This window comes from Rhincodon typus, chromosome 8, assembly GCF_021869965.1.
Source record: "Rhincodon typus isolate 14 chromosome 8, sRhiTyp1.1, whole genome shotgun sequence".
NCBI classification, from domain to species: domain Eukaryota; kingdom Metazoa; phylum Chordata; class Chondrichthyes; order Orectolobiformes; family Rhincodontidae; genus Rhincodon; species Rhincodon typus.
The window spans coordinates 7,738,032-7,755,602 of record NC_063339.1 but is presented as its reverse complement, the minus strand read 5'-3'; the positions used below and the strand labels follow the sequence as shown (position 1 = coordinate 7,755,602).

At 43.2% G+C, this 17,571-nt stretch overlaps 1 protein-coding gene across 2 annotated transcripts in view; it reads right to left on the bottom strand.

The window, feature by feature from the left end:
• ston2 (stonin 2) overlaps positions 1-17,571 on the bottom strand; it is a 143,168-nt gene that overhangs the window by 78,129 nt on the left and 47,468 nt on the right. For both annotated transcript variants that reach the window (XM_048600326.1, XM_048600327.1), the window contains exon 4: positions 11,919-12,068. In XM_048600326.1, the coding sequence (XP_048456283.1) occupies positions 11,919-12,068 (150 nt within the window). The remainder of the gene's footprint in view (positions 1-11,918; positions 12,069-17,571) is intronic.

The window sequence follows — 17,571 nt, the reverse complement described above, 5'->3', positions numbered from 1 at the left end:
GCTGACTTCCCTGGTCAGCCATGATTGTCTCATCTTCCACTTACTATCTTTGGTTTTGGAGTAGATTTGTAGCTCGGGTTGTGGGTGTTGAGGTTGGTTGGCTCGCCGAGCTGGTTTCTTGTTTCGAAGACGTTTCGTTACCATGCTGGGTAACATCCTCAGTGCAGCATCCGATGAAGCGTCGGTGTGTTCTCCCGCCTGGTTTTTAAACTCTGGGGTCCTTTGAGATGGATTGCCTCACTTCCAGTTTTCCTTCATAGTGGAATGTACATGGAGTCGAGTTCAATGTGTTTATTAATAGCATGCTTCGTGGGGTGCCAGGCTTCTAGGAATTCTCGTGCCTGTCTCTGCCTAGCTTGTCCCAGGATTTTGGTGTTGTCCCAGTCGAAATGGTGGTTCTCCTTGTCCATGTGGATTGAGATGAGTGAGTACTGGTCGTGTCTATTTGTAGCCAGTTGGTGCTCATGTACTCTTGTTGTTAGTTTCCTTCCTGTTTGTCCGATGTAGTGTTTCTCGCAGTCTCTGCAGGGGATCTTGTAGATGACATTGGTCCTGTCCATGGGGAATGGGTCTTTAGTTCGGGTGAGCAGTTGTCGTAGGGTTGACATGGGCTTGTGTGCCACTCTGATGCCCAGCGGTCGTAGGAGTCTTGTGGTGAGTTCCGATGTGTTCCTGATGTAGGGTAGTACCCCTCAGACCCATAGTCTCCCTACCAGGCACTCCATCACACAGATTAGCCAAGGAACTACAAAGGAGAATCAGGCACCTAGTCAACAAGTCACCCCACTCTATCCACTCAGCCCAAGAATTCCTCAACTCCAAAGACATAAGGATAGACAACGAAGAGACCATGATATCGTTTGATGTCACTGCCCTATTTACTTCAATAGATATACCACTAGCAAGGGAAACAATGACAACACTACTGGAACAAGAGCAAGACCCCGGTGAAACCATCTCTAAGGACAACATGCTCAAACTATTGGACCTATGCCTTACCACCCACTTCACTTTCAACGGCCAAACATACGAGCTAATCAACAGGACACCCATGGGATCACCTATCTCCGGACTCATAGCAGAAGCAGTGATGCAAAGACTGGAATGGACAGCCCTCCCGCTAATCCAACCAAAACTATGGATACGCTACGTGAATGAGACCTTTGTCATCATTAAACGGACCAAATTAAAAGAGACACACAAACTAATAAACAACACCCTCACTGGAATAAAATTCACCAGAGAGGAGGTGAAGAACAACCAGCTCCCATTCCTGGATGTCATGGCAGAGCGCAAGACAAATGGGAAACCGCAAACAAAAGTACACTGAAAAGCCACACACACAGACCAGATACTAAACTTCAACAGTAACCATCCCAGCACACACAAACGAAGCTGCGTGTGAACACCATTTAAAAGGGCAACAACACACTGCAGCAACACGGAACTATGCCAAGAGGAAGAAGAATACCTGCTCCAGGTTTTCAAGGGTAACGGATATCCAAAAAACTATCAGAAGATGCCTACACAAACAACATCAGAAAGATACTACACGCCCCGACACACTCATCACACTACCCTACATCAGGAACACGTTGGAACTCACCACAAGACTCCTACGACCGCTGGGCATCAGAGTGGCACACAAGCCCAGGTCAACCCTACGACAACTGCTCACCCAAACTAAAGACCCACTCCCTGCCATAGACACGACCAATGTCATATACAAGATCCTGCAGTGACTGTGAGAAACACTACATTGGACAAACAGGAAGGAAACTAACAATAAGAGTACATGAATACCAACTGGCTACAAATAGACACGACCAGTACTCACTCGTCTCAATCCATATGGACAAGGAGAACACCATTTCGACTGGGACAACACCAAAATCCTGGGACAAGTTAGGCAGAGACAGGCACGAGAATTCCTAGAAGCCTGGCACTCCACGAAGCATGCTATTAATAACACATTGAACTCGACTCCATGTACATTCCACTACGAAGGAAAACTGGAAGTGAGGCAATCCATCTCAACGGACCCCAGGGGTTAAAAACCAGGCAGGAGAACACATCAGAGGCTGCACTGAGGAGGTTACCAAGCATGGTAACGAAACGTCTGTGAAACAAGAAACCAGCTCGGCGAGCCAACCAACCTCAATTCCTCTTAGTATGTTTCTTCTTCCTTGGGATGAATTTCTGCTGTGACTCTCAAATTAGTCCAAAAATTCTTGCCACTGCTGCTCTTCCTGGTAGGCTCTCCTTCCAATCAACTCTAGCCAGCTCCACTCTCATGTCCTTATAGCTACCTTTACTCAATTGTAATACCGTTACATCTGATTCCAGCTTCTCCCTCAAACTGTAGGTTGAATTCTATCATATAATGGTCACTGCCACCTAAGGGTTCCTTCACCTTGAGCTCCTTAATCAAGTCTGCCCCATTACACAACACCAAGTCCAAGACTGCCTGTTCCCTAGAGGGGTCTACCACAGCTGCTCCAAAAAACCATCTCACAGACTTTCCACGAGTTCCTTTTCTTGAGATCTGCTACCAACCTGATTTTCCCAGTCCACTTGCATGTTGCAGTACCCCAATGATTACTGTATAAGCACCTTTTATACATGCGCTTTCTATCTCCTGATTTATTTGTTTCCTAGATCCTGACTACCACTAGGAGCCCTGTCACAACTCACATCAGCATCTTTTTTCCTTTATGGTTCCAGAACTCTACCCACACAGATTCCATGCCTTCCAATTCTACTTCACATTTTGCTATCAATTTAATTTCCTTTCTTTCTAACAAGGCAACCCTACCCCTTCTGCCCATCAGCCCATCCTTTTGAGAGGGTGAGTATCCTTGGATATTTAGTTCCCAGCCCTGATCCCCTTGCAGCCACGTCTCTATGACATTAATAATATCGTACTGGCTAATTTCATTCTTCACCTCTTTTACCTTGTGTCATATACTACATGCATTGAAGTACAACACTCTCAGTCCTGCATGGACTGTCCCCTTATCCACTGTACTTGAAGTTAGATTCCTGATCCTTTCCATACTCTGTCCTATTGCTTGTTCTGGAAACTTTAATAACCTGTGCTGAGTCCTCCCTCCACCCCCCTTTAACTGTTTCATAATTTTTCATTCAACTGAACTCCTCCAACCCACTATTTAGTTTGAAGTCCTATTCATAGGCCTAGTTATGTGATTTGCCAGGATTCTAGTTCCAGCATGACTCAGGTGGAGTCCGTCCCATTAGAACAGCTCCCTGGTGCCAACGTCCCACAAATTCAAACACTACTCCAACACCAATCTTTGAGCCATCCATTTTACCTCTTTAATCTTGTTGACCCTGTGCCAATTTGCTTGAGGTTCAGATAGAAATCCAGAGAGATTACTACCTTTTTGGTTCTGATATTTAATTTAGCTCCTAGCTGCTCATATTCCATCAGTAGAACGTCTTTCCTCTTTCTACCTATATCATTGGTACCTACGTGGATCACGATAACCGGATCTTTCCCCTCCCATTCCAAGTTCCTCTGCAGCCCAGATAAAATTTCTCGAATCCAGGCACCAGGGAGGCTATTAGAACCTGGCCACAGAGAACAATGTCAATTCCCTTGACTATACTTTTGCCAATTACATCATTTATTTTTCCCACCCCCCACTTTTGAATGGCTCCCTGTACCACGGTGCTATGGACAGTTTACTCTTCTTCCACATAGCCCCTACTCTCATCCATGCAGGGAGCAAGAATCTCTAACCTGAAGGACAAGGGATAAGATTCTTACTCCCTATATAGATGAAAGTGGGAGTTGTAGGGAGGATCAGCAAACTGAAGACATTTCTTCTCATCTCGGTTCTAAATTGCCTATCCTTAACCTTAGTCAGCGGGAACATCCTTCCTGCATTTACCCTGTCTAGTCCTGTTAGAATGCTATCAGTTTTCATGAGATCCTCCCTCATTTTTCTCAACTCCAGTGAATATGTCCTAAACAGTCCAGTCTCTCTTCATACATCAGTCCAGCCAGCAAAGCAATCAGTCTCATAAACCTTCATTGCACTCTCTTCATAGCCAGAACATCCTTCCTCAGATAAAGAGTTAGGCAGGAGGTTAAAAAGCTGGACCTTAAGATAGTAATCACTTTTATGGGATTGTACTATAGGACCCCCAATTGTCAGCAGGGGATTGAGGAGCAAATATGTAGGTCACAGATAGCTGTAAGAATAATAGTTTTTATGGTAGGTGATTTTTAACTTTCCAAACATAGACTGTGACAGCCATAGTGTTAAGGGCTTGGATGGGGAGGAATTTGTTAAGCATGTTCAAGAAAACTCTCAATCAATATGTAGATAGCCCTGCTAAAGAAAGGGAAAATCTCAACCTCTTCTTGGGAAATAAGACAGGGCAAGTGTCTGAGGTGTTAGTGGGGGAGCATTTTAAACCAGTGACCACAATTCTATTAGTTTCAAAACAGTTATGGAAAAGGATACACCCAGTCCACCAGATATTAGACAGGAACTTAGTTGATTGGGGGTGGCTGTTTGCAGGGAAAGGAATGCCCGGCTAGTGGGAGGCTTTCAAAAGCAAGATAACAAGAGTTCAGGGACAGCATGTTCCTGTTAGTGTGAAATGCAAGGCTGGCAGGTGACAGGTGGATGACTAGAGATATTGAGAGTCTGGTCAAGAACGAAAAGGAGGCATATGTCAGGTAAAGACAGCTGGGATTAACTGAATGAGGAAAAAGCCTGACATCAGTGATGGTTAAGTTGTTGGAGGGTATTCTGAGAGGCAGGATTTACATGCTTTTGGAAAGACAAGGACCAATTAGGATAGACAACATGGCTTTGTGCGTGGAAAACTGTGGCTCACAAACTTGATTGAGTTTTTTGAAGAGGTGACTAAGAAGATAGGTGAAGGCAGAGAGGTAGACATTGTCTACATGGAGTTTAGCAAGGCCTTCGACAAGATTCTGCATGGTAGACTCGTGAGTAAGGTTAGATCACATGGGATCCAGGGAAAGCTAGCCAATTGGATACTAAATTGGTGGTTTCAGGGACAGTGAAGAGGGTTATCTAAGAGTACATCAAGATCTTGATCAACTAGGCCAGTGGGCCAAAGCATGGTAGATGGAGTTTACTGCAGATAAATGCAAAGTGTTGCATTTTGGTAAGACAATCAGGCTAGGACTTACACAGTTAATGGTAGGGCCCTGGGGAGTGTTGTCGAACAGAGGGACCTACAGGTGCAGGTACACAGTTCTTTGATAGTAGCGTCATAGGTAGATTATGGTGGTGAAGAAAGCGTTTGGCACGCTTGCCTTCATCAGTCAGGGTATTGAGTACAGGAGTTGGGACGTCATGTTATGACTGTTCGAGACATTGGTAAGGCCACATTTGGAGTACTGCATACAATTCTGGTCACTCTGCTAAAGGAAGGATGTTATTAAACTGGAAAGGATGCAAACAAGATTTACAAGGAAGTTACTGAGACTGGCAGGTTTGAGTTATAAGGAGAGGCTGGATCGGCTGGGACTTTCTTTCCCTGCAACATAACAGGATAGGTGTTGACCATATAGAGGTCTATAAAATCACAAGGGGCACGGATTAGGTGAATAGCCAAGGTCTTTTCCCCAGGGTGGGGGATTCCAAAACTAGAGGACATAGGTTTAAGGTGAAAGGGGAAATATTGAAAAGGACCTGAGGGGAAATGTTTTCACACAGAGAGTGGTGTATGTATGGAACGAGCTGCCAGATGAAGTGGTAGAGGTGAGTACAATTACAACATGTAAAAAACATTTGGAAAGGAAAACATTGAGAAGGATATAGGCCAAACAGATAGACTAGTTCAGTCTAGGAAACCTGGTCAGCATAGACAAGTTGAGCTGAAGGATCTGTTTCTGTGCTGTATGACTCTACAACGTTATAAGGAGACCAAAACTGCAAGCAATCCACCAGGTGTAGTCTCACCATGGTCAATTGCAGCAATTAAACATTTTTCCAGTCATACTAAACATTTTTTACATTAGTGATTTGTGATCAGTGATCCAAGTACGTGCCAAGAATAATATTTAAAGCTGCAAAAAGATACATGCAGTATGTGCAATTTCAGTGTCAAATCCCCTATGTCCCTCTCTCTCAACATCACTTTTATGGCATGATAATCGAGATCCTCAACGCTATTAGAAACATCAATTGAAGCACCTTAATTGACCCAGCAATGGACCTATCTGTAAGAATTCATCAGCACCCATGCATAAATCCATACAAGTTATTACAAACACTCATGACTCTTTGCTTTCTCCCTTTGCAAAATATAGCACACATCTAAGAAGCAGTGGTGACCGCCGTGGTATGAGCATATGCATATGGGAAATCAAGGATGAGAATGTCCCTCCCAACTCTTGGCCGCTGGTAATGTGGTCTCATGGTTTTCTTTATTCAAAACAGATACGACTTCACAATTTAGAATATGCAACAGCGGATTGGTACCACAAGGTGGCACCTGCATCATGCCGACCTTTAAATGTTCTTAAGTAAACTATTCACACACGTTATGACAAACCTCCTGGGCTGATAGGGACACTATCACTGTGCCAGAAGACCCTCACAAATTTTATCAACTGATGGGGTGGGATTCAAACTCAGGTCCCCAGGATTACTAGTCCAATGACTTTTTAATTTCACTCTTGTGTTGTGGGTGTTGCTAGTAAGGCCTATCCCAAGTTACCCTTGAACTGAATGGCTTGCTTGGCCATTTTAGAGGACAACTAAGAGTCAAACATATTGCTATACAGATAGAGCCACAGGTAGGCCAGACCAGGTAAGGATGGTAAATTTCCTTCTCTACAGGAGTTTGGTGAATCAAGTGGGTTTTTACGATAATCAGCAAAGGTCATCATGAGGCTAGATTTTAATTCCAGATTTTTATTGAATTCAAATTTCACCATCTGCCATGGTGGGTTTTGAACCTGCATCTTCATCACCAATGGCACCTTCCTATGCAATTGCACAAGTGGGATATCACTTGCCCATTCAGCTCCTTCCTTATTAGTGTTCAAGGTCCCAAACACACCTTCCTGGTGAAACACCGTTCCACTAGTACTCCTTTCGGTCTATACTACTGCATTTGCTGCTCACAATGTGGTCTACTTTACAGTGGGGAAACCAAAGGCAGACTAGGTGACCACATTGAGGAGCACCTCTGCTCTAGATGTAAAAGTAACTACAAACTCCCAGTTGCTTACCATTTTAATAAGCCATCTCGTTCTTATCTCCTTTTCTCTTTCTCCACCATTAACAACCCCTTTATCTTTTGCACTGGGCTTCTGCATATGTCAAAAGTCTGTAAAAAAATGTTTTCCAACACCTTTCAGTGTTGACTAAGAATCATAAAGGACTTGAAAAATTAACTCCTATTTCCACAAATGCTGCAAGGGCTGCCGGGTTTCTCCAGCATTCTTGGCACTTGTTTCAAATTCTAGTGTTTGCAATATTTCACCTTGATCTCCAGAACACTAGCCTGGGGTTCTGGAAAACTAGTCCAGTGACATTACTAGTACACACTATTGACCCTCAATGCTGGCCTTTAAAAATAAAGAGAGTTTGTTTACATAGTGCCTTTCTCTAACTAGGTTGTCCCAAAGAAATTTATACCCAAAGTATTTGTAAAATCTAGTCATTACTTAGTAATTGTAGCATCCAGTGCAGATACATTAACAACCTTTAACATGCATGCAGATAAGATAACAATGTTTAAAAGGAATTTAGACATGAACAGGCAGGGAATGCAGGAACATGGACTATGTGCAAGCAAATGGGATTAGTTCAGAATGACAAGATGGTCAGCGCAGACATGGTGGGCTGAAGGGCCTGTTCCTGTGCTGTACTGGTCTAAGTTGTGCAAGTTCCCACAAAGTGTAATGTAATAATGACTGTATAATTGGAATTTAAGCATTAAAAAAAATCTAACCCCAACTACTGCGCTTTTAAAAACCAAAAGAACTGCGGATGCTGTAAATCAGGAACAAAAACAAAGTTGCTGGAAAAGCTCAGCAGGTCTGGCAGCATCTATGAAGGAGAAAACAGAGTTAACGTTTCGGATCCGGTGACCCTTCCTCAGAACTCTGAGTTCGGAGGAAGGGTCACTGGACCCGAAACGTTAACTGTTTTCTCCTTCACAGATGTTGCCAGATCTGCTGAGCTTTTCAGCAACTTTGTTTTTACTGCGCTTTTAAAACTGTGCATACTTAATTTAACAAAGCAACAGTTTCACAATTATGCTGAGGATCAGCAAGAGTCTTGAATATGTAACAATGAAAATAATTCACTTTTTCATAGAATTATAGAATCCCTACAGTGTGGAAACAGGCCCTTCGGCCCAACAAGTCCACACCGACACTCAGAACATCCCACCTAGACCCATTCCCCTGCAACCCACCTAACCTAAACATCCCTGAACACTATGGGCAATTTAGCATAGCTAATCCACCTAACCTGCACATCTTTGGACTGTGGGAGGCAACCAGAGCACCCGGAGGAAACTCACACAGACACGGGGAGAACGTGCAAACTCCACACTGACAGTTGCCCGAGGGTGGAATCGAACCAGAGTCGCTGGCGCTGTGAGGCAGCAGTGCTAACCACTGAGCCACCGTGTTGGCAAACCTTGCTGGGCATGGAGAGACCCAGATGACAGTAGAGGACAGCATATTATTATGGGGAGCAAGAGTGATTATCCCAAACAAAGGTCATCACCTGATACTGGCTGAACTCCACTACGGTCATCCAAGGGTTTCCAAAATTATGATGTCAGTGAGAAGTTGTGCCTGGTGGCCAGGATTGGATGCAGACACAGCCACGTTGGTGGGGCAGTGCTCAGAGTGCTAGCAAGGACAAAACCACGGCTCACCCACATTTGTGGGAATGGCTGGGTAAACCCTGGACTTTGTTACGCATCGACTATGCAGGTTCTTTCATGGGTTCAAGGTTCTTAGTCATTGTAAACGCTCACACAAAGTGGCTGAACATAGAGTTCATTCATCAAATACAGGGATTACGAGAGAAAAACTGTACGCATCTTTTACAATACACAAACTCCTAGAAGCATTGGTCACAGATAACTTGCCATTTGGAAATATTCAAATGACCTGGTAAATAAAGTCAAATCGCATTTGACATACAAAGATAGCTCCATACCATTCATCATCTAATGGTCTGGCAGAAAGAGCAGTCCAAACTTTGAAGGCGGGCTTAAAGAGACAACCTACAGCTTCACCAGATACCAAATTGATTATAGGACCAACACCCCTCATGCAACTACAGGGTAAGCTCCAGCAGAGCTGACAATGGTTGTGAAACTTGAAAGGGTTCAGAAAAGATCTACATGGACGTTGCCAGGGTTGGACGGATTGAGCTACAGGGCCAGACTGAATAAACGGGGGCTATTTTCTCTGGAGCGTCAGAGGCTGAAGGGTGTTCTTATAGAGGCTTATAAAATCATGAGGGGCATAGGTTTAAGGTGAGAGGGGAATGACTTAAGGGACCTAAGGGGCAGAGGGTGGTATCTGTATGGAATAAGCTGCCAGACAAAATGGTGCAAGCTGTTACAATTACATCATTTAAAAGGCATCTGGATGGTTATATGAATAGGAAGGGTTTAGAAAGATATGGGCCAATTGCTGGCAAATGGGACTAGATTTATTTGGGATATCTGGTCGGCATGAACGAATTGGACCGAAGGGTCTATTTCTGCGCTGTACGTCTCTATGACTCAAATGACTCTATTACTGAACAGCTGCTGTACTGGTTGTACTCAACACTTTTATTGTGTGATAGTCAACCTTTCCAGTCACCTTCAAGCTAACTCGTCAAACCAAAATGTAGCTACTTAGGAAAATATGATACACATTCTACCCATCACACATGGACACAAATGGTATAATTGAAGTCATGCTATAACCATGAAATCCATGGAACTGACCATCAACATTCTCAATGCTTCTGCTGCTTGATGCAGCGGGGAGATTTTGAAACTGGTAAAGTCCACATTGAGACCATTGGGTTGTAGGCTCCCAAGGCGGAGTATGAGGTGCTGCTCCTCCAGTTTCCAGGTGGCATCATTGTGACACTGGAGGAGGCCCAAAACGGACATGTCGCTCAGGGAGTGGGAGGGGGAGTTGAAGTGGTTCGCGACTGGAAGGTGTTATCGTTTGTTGCAAACAGAGCGCAGGTGCTCTACAAAGTGGTCTCCGAGCCTCCGAGCGGTCTCACCAATGTAGAGGAGGCCACATCAGGAGCAGCGGATGCAATAGACCATATTGGCAGATGTGCAGGTGAACCAGTTTCAAAATCTCCCCATCCCCGGCCTCATCCCATGACCAACCCTCCCTCTCACCCAGCTTCCTTGACCTGACACTACCTGTCTATCTTCTCTCCCACCTATCCGCTCCTCCCACCTCACTGACCAATCCCCATCACTCCCTACCTGCACTCACCTATCACCATCCCACCTTCCTTCCCCAGCCCCACCCCTCCTCTTTCTATTTATTTCAGAGCTCCCTTCCCCATCCTTCATTTCTGAAGGGTCCCGACCCAAAATGTCAACTTTCCTGCTCCTCTGATGCTGCCTGGCCTAAGATTAAATATATTTATGCTTTTCATTTCGCAGACTCCCAAACGAAAGGGAATCATGGGGCAAAATCTACCAGTTAACAGTTTTAATGGAAACATGAGCAAAATACAGCAGGTGCTGAGAAAATGCTGAAAATCTATGCATCCATACAAATAGAGTTAACATTTCTGGTTCTGATGAAAGGAATACAGCTAACTTAAAAAGTAAAATAATGCACTGGTCACAATTTTCAGATTTTTAAATGGAAATATTATTTCTCCCACACCTTGAAAGAAAAAAAAATCAAATCCTGTTTTTAAAAAAGTATCCATCCAGCAAAAACTGCCCAGTCTACTATCATCATTCTGTAAATCCAGTTTCGCCTGTTATGCAGAGCAGCACAGCCAAACTGAACACATAACACTGACAAGAAAATAATAATCAACACAGCTATCAATGTATACCAATAGGAATCTTACTGACAGAAATGCTCATATAAAAGTTTTACAAATAGTAAAAGAAAACATATTCAGAGGTGCAAAAATCTATTGTTATAATCTGGATGTTCTTCACAAATATATCAGTCCTGTTGTATCCGAACCATAGCACATCTGTTAACATACCCTAGTCATTTTTCTGTGAATAATTAATTTATTACGCATATTCCAGTTGTAGCCAAGATATTCATGTTTCCAGTTACTTTATATGACTCCGTTTTAAAGTTGCTTAAAGTTACTACTGCAGACTGGATGTGCATCAATACTGGTTGTAATCATCTGTCTTTTAATTGCTATGACAGTGCAAGCCAACTCTCAGGATTAACACTCTAATAAAAGCAAATTAGTGCAGATGCAGGAAATCTGATACAAACACAGGGAATGCTGGACAAACTCAGCAGGTCTCACAGCTTCTGTGGAGAGAGAAACAGAGTTAATGTGAACAGAAACTCTGAAGAAGTGTCATACCAGATTCAAAATGTTAACTCTGTTTCTCTCTCCACAGATTCTGCCAGACCTTATGAGTTTCTGCAGCATTCTCTGAGCTTGTCTCAGGATTAACAAATGAATTTTATGATTGCAGCCCTATTTTAAGATTATTCCTTCCACAAATTACATTTCTATCTTTGTGTCCAGACAAAAATCTACCCTTCTTTGGCCAAGTTCAATATGCATGAGAAAAGCATGCATAGTTTATTTCTAAGGGTGAACCCCCATCATTGAATATGGCATTTTAGTGGTGTACGTAGTGGAGTGTAGCAGATATAATAAAACATGCTCTCTTAAAAATCCACATTAATTTGCACTTACCTGGAGTCTCAGGTCTGGAAATACTGCCACTGTGCAGATCATCTGTATCAGTAGAATGTAAATCTGTGTTAGACACAGCCAAACTCACATTACTGAGTTCTTCAGAATGGGTTGTCCAGCTGCCTTTTGAAGTAGGAAGCCCGCTTGAACCTAAAAACAATACAATATTATAAAGGACTACATATTTTTACTGGAATATAATCTGGGAAAATAGAAGTTTAGGCACTATTAGGTTAGATGTTCCCAATTACAGATATTAAACTAACTGGCTTACAGTTACCTGATTTTGTCTCTTCTGTTTTCTAACTAAAGTTGTTATATTGGCAATTTTCCAATTTTCTGGGGCTGTTTCACAATCTAAGGATTTCTGGAAGGTTACAACCAGTGGCATGGAGTCATACAGCGCTGAAACAGACCCTTCAGCCCAAAGCATCTATGCCAACCAGGTTTCCCAAACTAAACTAGTCCTACTTGCCTGCATTTGGCCCATATCCCTCTAAACCTTTCCGGTTCTTGCACCTGTCCAAATGTCTTTTAAATGTAACTGTACCTGCCTCTACCACTTCCTCTGGCAGTTTATTCAATACATGCACCACCTCTTTGTGAAAAAGTGATGCCTTAAGTTCCATTTAAATCTTTCTGCTCTCACCTTAAACCTTTGCCCTTAGTTTTGGGCTTCCCTACCCTAGGGAAAAGACCTTTGCTATTCACCTTATCTATGCTTCTCATGATTATATAAACCTCTATAAGGTCACCCCTCAACCTCCTATGCTCCAGGGGGAAAAAAAATGTCCCAGCTATCCAACCTGTCCTTGTAACTCAAACCCACCAGTCCCAGTAAAATCCATGTAAACCTTTCCTGCGCCCTTTCCAATTTAATAACATCCTCCCTACAGTAGGCCAACCAGAACTGTATGCAGAATGGCAAAAGTGGCCTCACCAATATCCTGTACAGCTGCAACATAACAACCCAACTCCTTTACTTATGAATGAAGGCAAGTGTGCCAAATGCCTTCTTCACCACCCTATCTACCCGTGACACCACTTTCAAGGAACTATGTACGTTAGCCCCTGGGTCTCTATCTGACAACACTCCCAAGGGCCCTACCATTAACTGTATAAGTCTTGTCCTGGTTTGTTTTATCAAAATGCAACACTTCTCATTTATCTAAATTTAACTCCTTCTGCCACTCTTTGGCCCATTGGCCCAGCTGTTCAACATCGCATTAGACTTGGACAACATTCTTCACTGTCCACAAAACCACCAATTTTGGGATCATCCGCAAACTTACTGACCATACATCCTATGTTCTGATCCAAATCATTTGTAATAATGACAAACAACAATGGACCCAGCACCGATCCTTGCAGAACACCGCTGGTCACAAGCCTCCAGTCCAAAAACCCCCTACTATCATCCTCTGTCTCCTACCGTCAAGCCAATTTTGTATCCAATTGGCTAGCTCTCCTTGGATCCCATCTGATCGAACTATAGTAACCAGTCTTCCATGCAGCTACCATATTTGTGGTTGTTATGCCAATCAAGCAGGTTGCTTTGTCCTGGACAGTATCAAGCTTCTTGAGTGTTGTTCAATCTACAGCCATCCAGACAAGAGTATTCCATCACACTCTTGACTTGTGCCTTGTAGAGACAGTGGATGATAATAGGGGGTTTTGGGGCTGGAGGTTTGTGACCAGCGGTGTTCTATAAGGAACGGTGCTGGTTCCATTGTTGTTTGTCATTTTTATAAATGTTCTGGGGAGTCAGGAGGTGAATTACTCACCACACTATTCCTAGTGTCTGACCTGCTCTTGTAGCCACTGTGTTTATGTGGTGAGTCCAGTTGGGTTTCTGGTCAATGGTATCCCCAAGGATATTGATAGTGGGGCATTCAGTGATGGTAACACCATTGAATCTCAAGGGGCAGTGGTTAGACTCTCTCAATGGTGATGTTCATAGCCTGGCATTTGTGTGGCACAAATGTTATTTGCCACTTGTCAACCCAAGCCTGGATATTGTCCAGATCTTGTTGCATTTGAACATGGGCTGCTTAAGTATTTGAGGGGTCATGAATGGTGCTGAACATTGTGCAATCATCAGTGAACATCCCCAGTTCTGACCTGATGATGGAGGAAAGGTCATTGATGAAGCAGCTGAAGGTGGTTGGGCCTAGGACACTACCCTCAGGAACTCATGCAGAGAAGTCCCGGAACTCAGTTGACTGACCTCCAACAACCACAACCATCTTGCTGTGCTTTAGGTATGACTCCAACTAGTGGAGTTTGTTCCCTGACACCCACTGATTCCGGTTTTGTTAGGACTCCTTGATGCCACACTCAGTCAAATGCAGCCTTGATGTCAAGGGCTGTCACTCTCATCTCATCTCTGGAATTTAGCTGTTTTGTCCATGTTTGAACCAAGGCTGTAATGAGGTCAGGAGCTGAGTGGCCCTGGCAGAATCCAGAGAGCAGGTTAATGCTGAGCAAGTGCTGCCTGATAGCATTGTTGATGACACCTTCCCTGACTTTGCTGATGATTGACAGTTGACTGATAGGGTGGTAGTTTGTAGGGTTGGACACGAGCTTCCTTTTACGTACAGGACATACTTGGGCAATTTTCCACATTGTCAGATAGATGCCAGTATTGTAGCTATGTTGGAAAACTTTGGCTAGGGGAGCGGCACATTCTGGAGCACAAGTCTTCAATACTATTGCCGGAATTTTGTCAGGGTACACAGGCTGTGCAGTATCCAGTGCCTCCAACTATTTCTTGATATCACGTGGAGTGAATCAAATTGGCTAAAGATTGGCATCTATAATGCTGGGAACCACTGGAGGAAGCCTCAATGTGTTAACCATTTGGCACTTCTGGCTGAAGATTGCTGCAAATGCTTCAATCTTATGTTTTACATTGTTGTGTTGGAATCTTCCATCATTGAGGAGGGGGTGTACTTGAGGAGCCACCTCCTCCTGTCTAGTTTTTTCTTCTCAACTTGTGATCTGTATGTCCTTGCTTACTATGATCTGCCTGTACTGCTCATAAACAAATGTTTTGACTGTGCTTAGGTACACATGACAATAAATCAACCAAATCAAACTAAACAAAATCAAATTAAATCCAATGACTTTTTTTGTCCACCACCATTCCCGACTGAATGTGACAGGACTGCAGAGGTTAGATCTGATCGGTTGGGTGTGGGATCACTTATCTCTGTCTATCACTTGCTGCTTATGCTGTTTGACATGCAAGGAGTCCTGTTTTCTAGCTTCTAAGGTTGACACCTCATTTTTAGGTATAGCTGGTACTGCTTCTGGCATACCCTCCTGCATGCTCCATGGAATCAAGGTTGATTTCCCACTCGACAATTACCATCAAGCAAGGAGATATGAGGTTGCAGATTGTGCCAAAGTACAATTCTGTTGCTGTTGATGGCCCATAAGGCCTCATGGATGCCCATTCTTGAGTTGCTAGATTTGTTCGAAGTCTGTCCCATTTAGTATGGTGATATGCCACACAACATGATGGAAGCTATTCTCAATGTGAAAGGGGAATTCATCTCCACAAGGACTGTGCAGTGGTTACTCTTCCCAATATTGTCATTGGCAAATACATCTGCAACTGGAGGATTGGTAAGGATGAGGTCAAGTATGTTTTTCCCTCTTTTTGGCTCCCTCACCAAATGCTGCAGACCCAGTCTAGCAGCTATGTCCTTTCAGACCCAACCAGCTCAATTGGTAATGCTGCTGCCAAGCCATCCTTGATGGTGGACATTGAAATCCCCTTCCCAGAATACATTTTGCACCCGTGCTACCTTCGGTCTTCCTCCAAGTATTGTTCAACATGGAAGAGTGAGGGTGGTATGTGGTAATCAGTAGGAGGTTTCCTTGCCCATGTTTAACCTGAATCCATGTTGAGGACTTCCAGGGCAACTCCCTCCCAACTGTATACCACTGTGCTGCCACCTTTGCTGGGTCTGTTCTACTGCTGGGACAGGACACATCTGGGGTCAGTACTATCTGAGATATTGTCTGTAAGGTGTGATTGTGTGAATATGACTATGTCTAGTTATTGCTTGACTAGTCTGTGAGATAGTTTTCCCAATTTTGGCACTAGCTCCCAGATGTTAGTGAGGAGGAGTTTGCAGGGTCGACAAGTCTGTTTCTGCCGTTGTTTTTTCCAGTGTTAAGTTGACGCCAGTTTTATTTCTTTGAGACTTCATATCAATTGATACAACTAGCATGCTACACCATTCAGAGGAAAGTTGCAAGTCACCTACATTGCTGTGGGTCTGGAGTCACACATAGGTCAAACTAGGTAAGGATGGTAGATTTCCTTCCCCAGAGAGCATTAGTATACCAGTTGGGATTTTTCCCAACAATTAGCAATGGCTTCATGGTCTTCAGTAGATTCTTAATTCTTAACTACTTAACTTCCTTTAAATTCAAATTCCATTATTGGCCTTAATGGGATTCGAACCTGGGTCCCCAGAACATTAGTTGAGTTTCTGGATCAATAGTTCAGTGATAATACCATTAGGGCATCACCTCCCCTCTAGTGATAGTATTTATTTCGTCTCATTCTTTAGCACCTTGACTATTTGGTAATTTCAGAATGCCATTCCTGTCTTCTACTGTGACAATTGATGTAAAGTGTTTATTCAAGTCCCCATTATTAATTCCTAGCCTCATTCTCCAAGGTGCCTATGTTAACTTTTGCTTCTCTTCCTTTTTTTTATATTTTTGAATATTGATTCACCGGGCACAGGTCCTAGCAATGTTCAAATAAAGCTCATCCCACCAGATTATCCTGCTATGGTCACTATTTCCCTAAACGGAGTGTCACAAGATTATTAATCAACTCTTTCTCATTGAGCAAAACCAAATCTAGGACACCTGACATAAATTAGTTCCTCAATATTGTGGCCTAAAAATCCATTGTCTACACATTCCAAGAATTGATGTGCCACAGTATCATTACTAACATGGTTTGCCCAGTCTATAATGTGGAGTAAAATCACAATGACTATAGTAGCAACTGTGCGGCATCTATTTCTAACTTCCTGCTTAATACGCCATTTGAAGTAATACTCCACTTGAAGTTCTTACCTCACCACTAATACTCGGAAGCATACGGACAACTCCCAATAATGTTTTTGCCTCCTGTTGCTTCTTAGCTCCACTCAAATGATTCCACAAGGAATAGAATTGGCCATTCACCCCTTAAGTCTGTGCCCTCATTCAGTGAGATCATGACTGATCTGTGGCCTAACTTTATTACCTGCTTTTGGCTCATAGGCCTTAATACTTTTTCTTATCAAAAAGTTTCAGACTTAAAATTAACAAATGATCCAGCATCAATAGCTGTTTGTGGAAGAGAGTTACAAACATCGAGCACCCTTTGTTTGTAGAAGCACTTCCTAACATCTCTCCTGAATAGTCTGGCTCTAATTCTCGGATTACACCCGCTGGATCTAGAATCCCCAACCAGTGAAAACATTTTATTTTTATCTACATTGTCTTTTCCTATCAATATCTTGAGACTTCAATCAGATCATCTCTTAGCCTTTTAAATTTCAGAGAAAACAGGTCTAACTTGTATACACGGTGCAGGGCTGGATGAACACAGCAGGCCAAGCAGCATCATAGGAGCAGA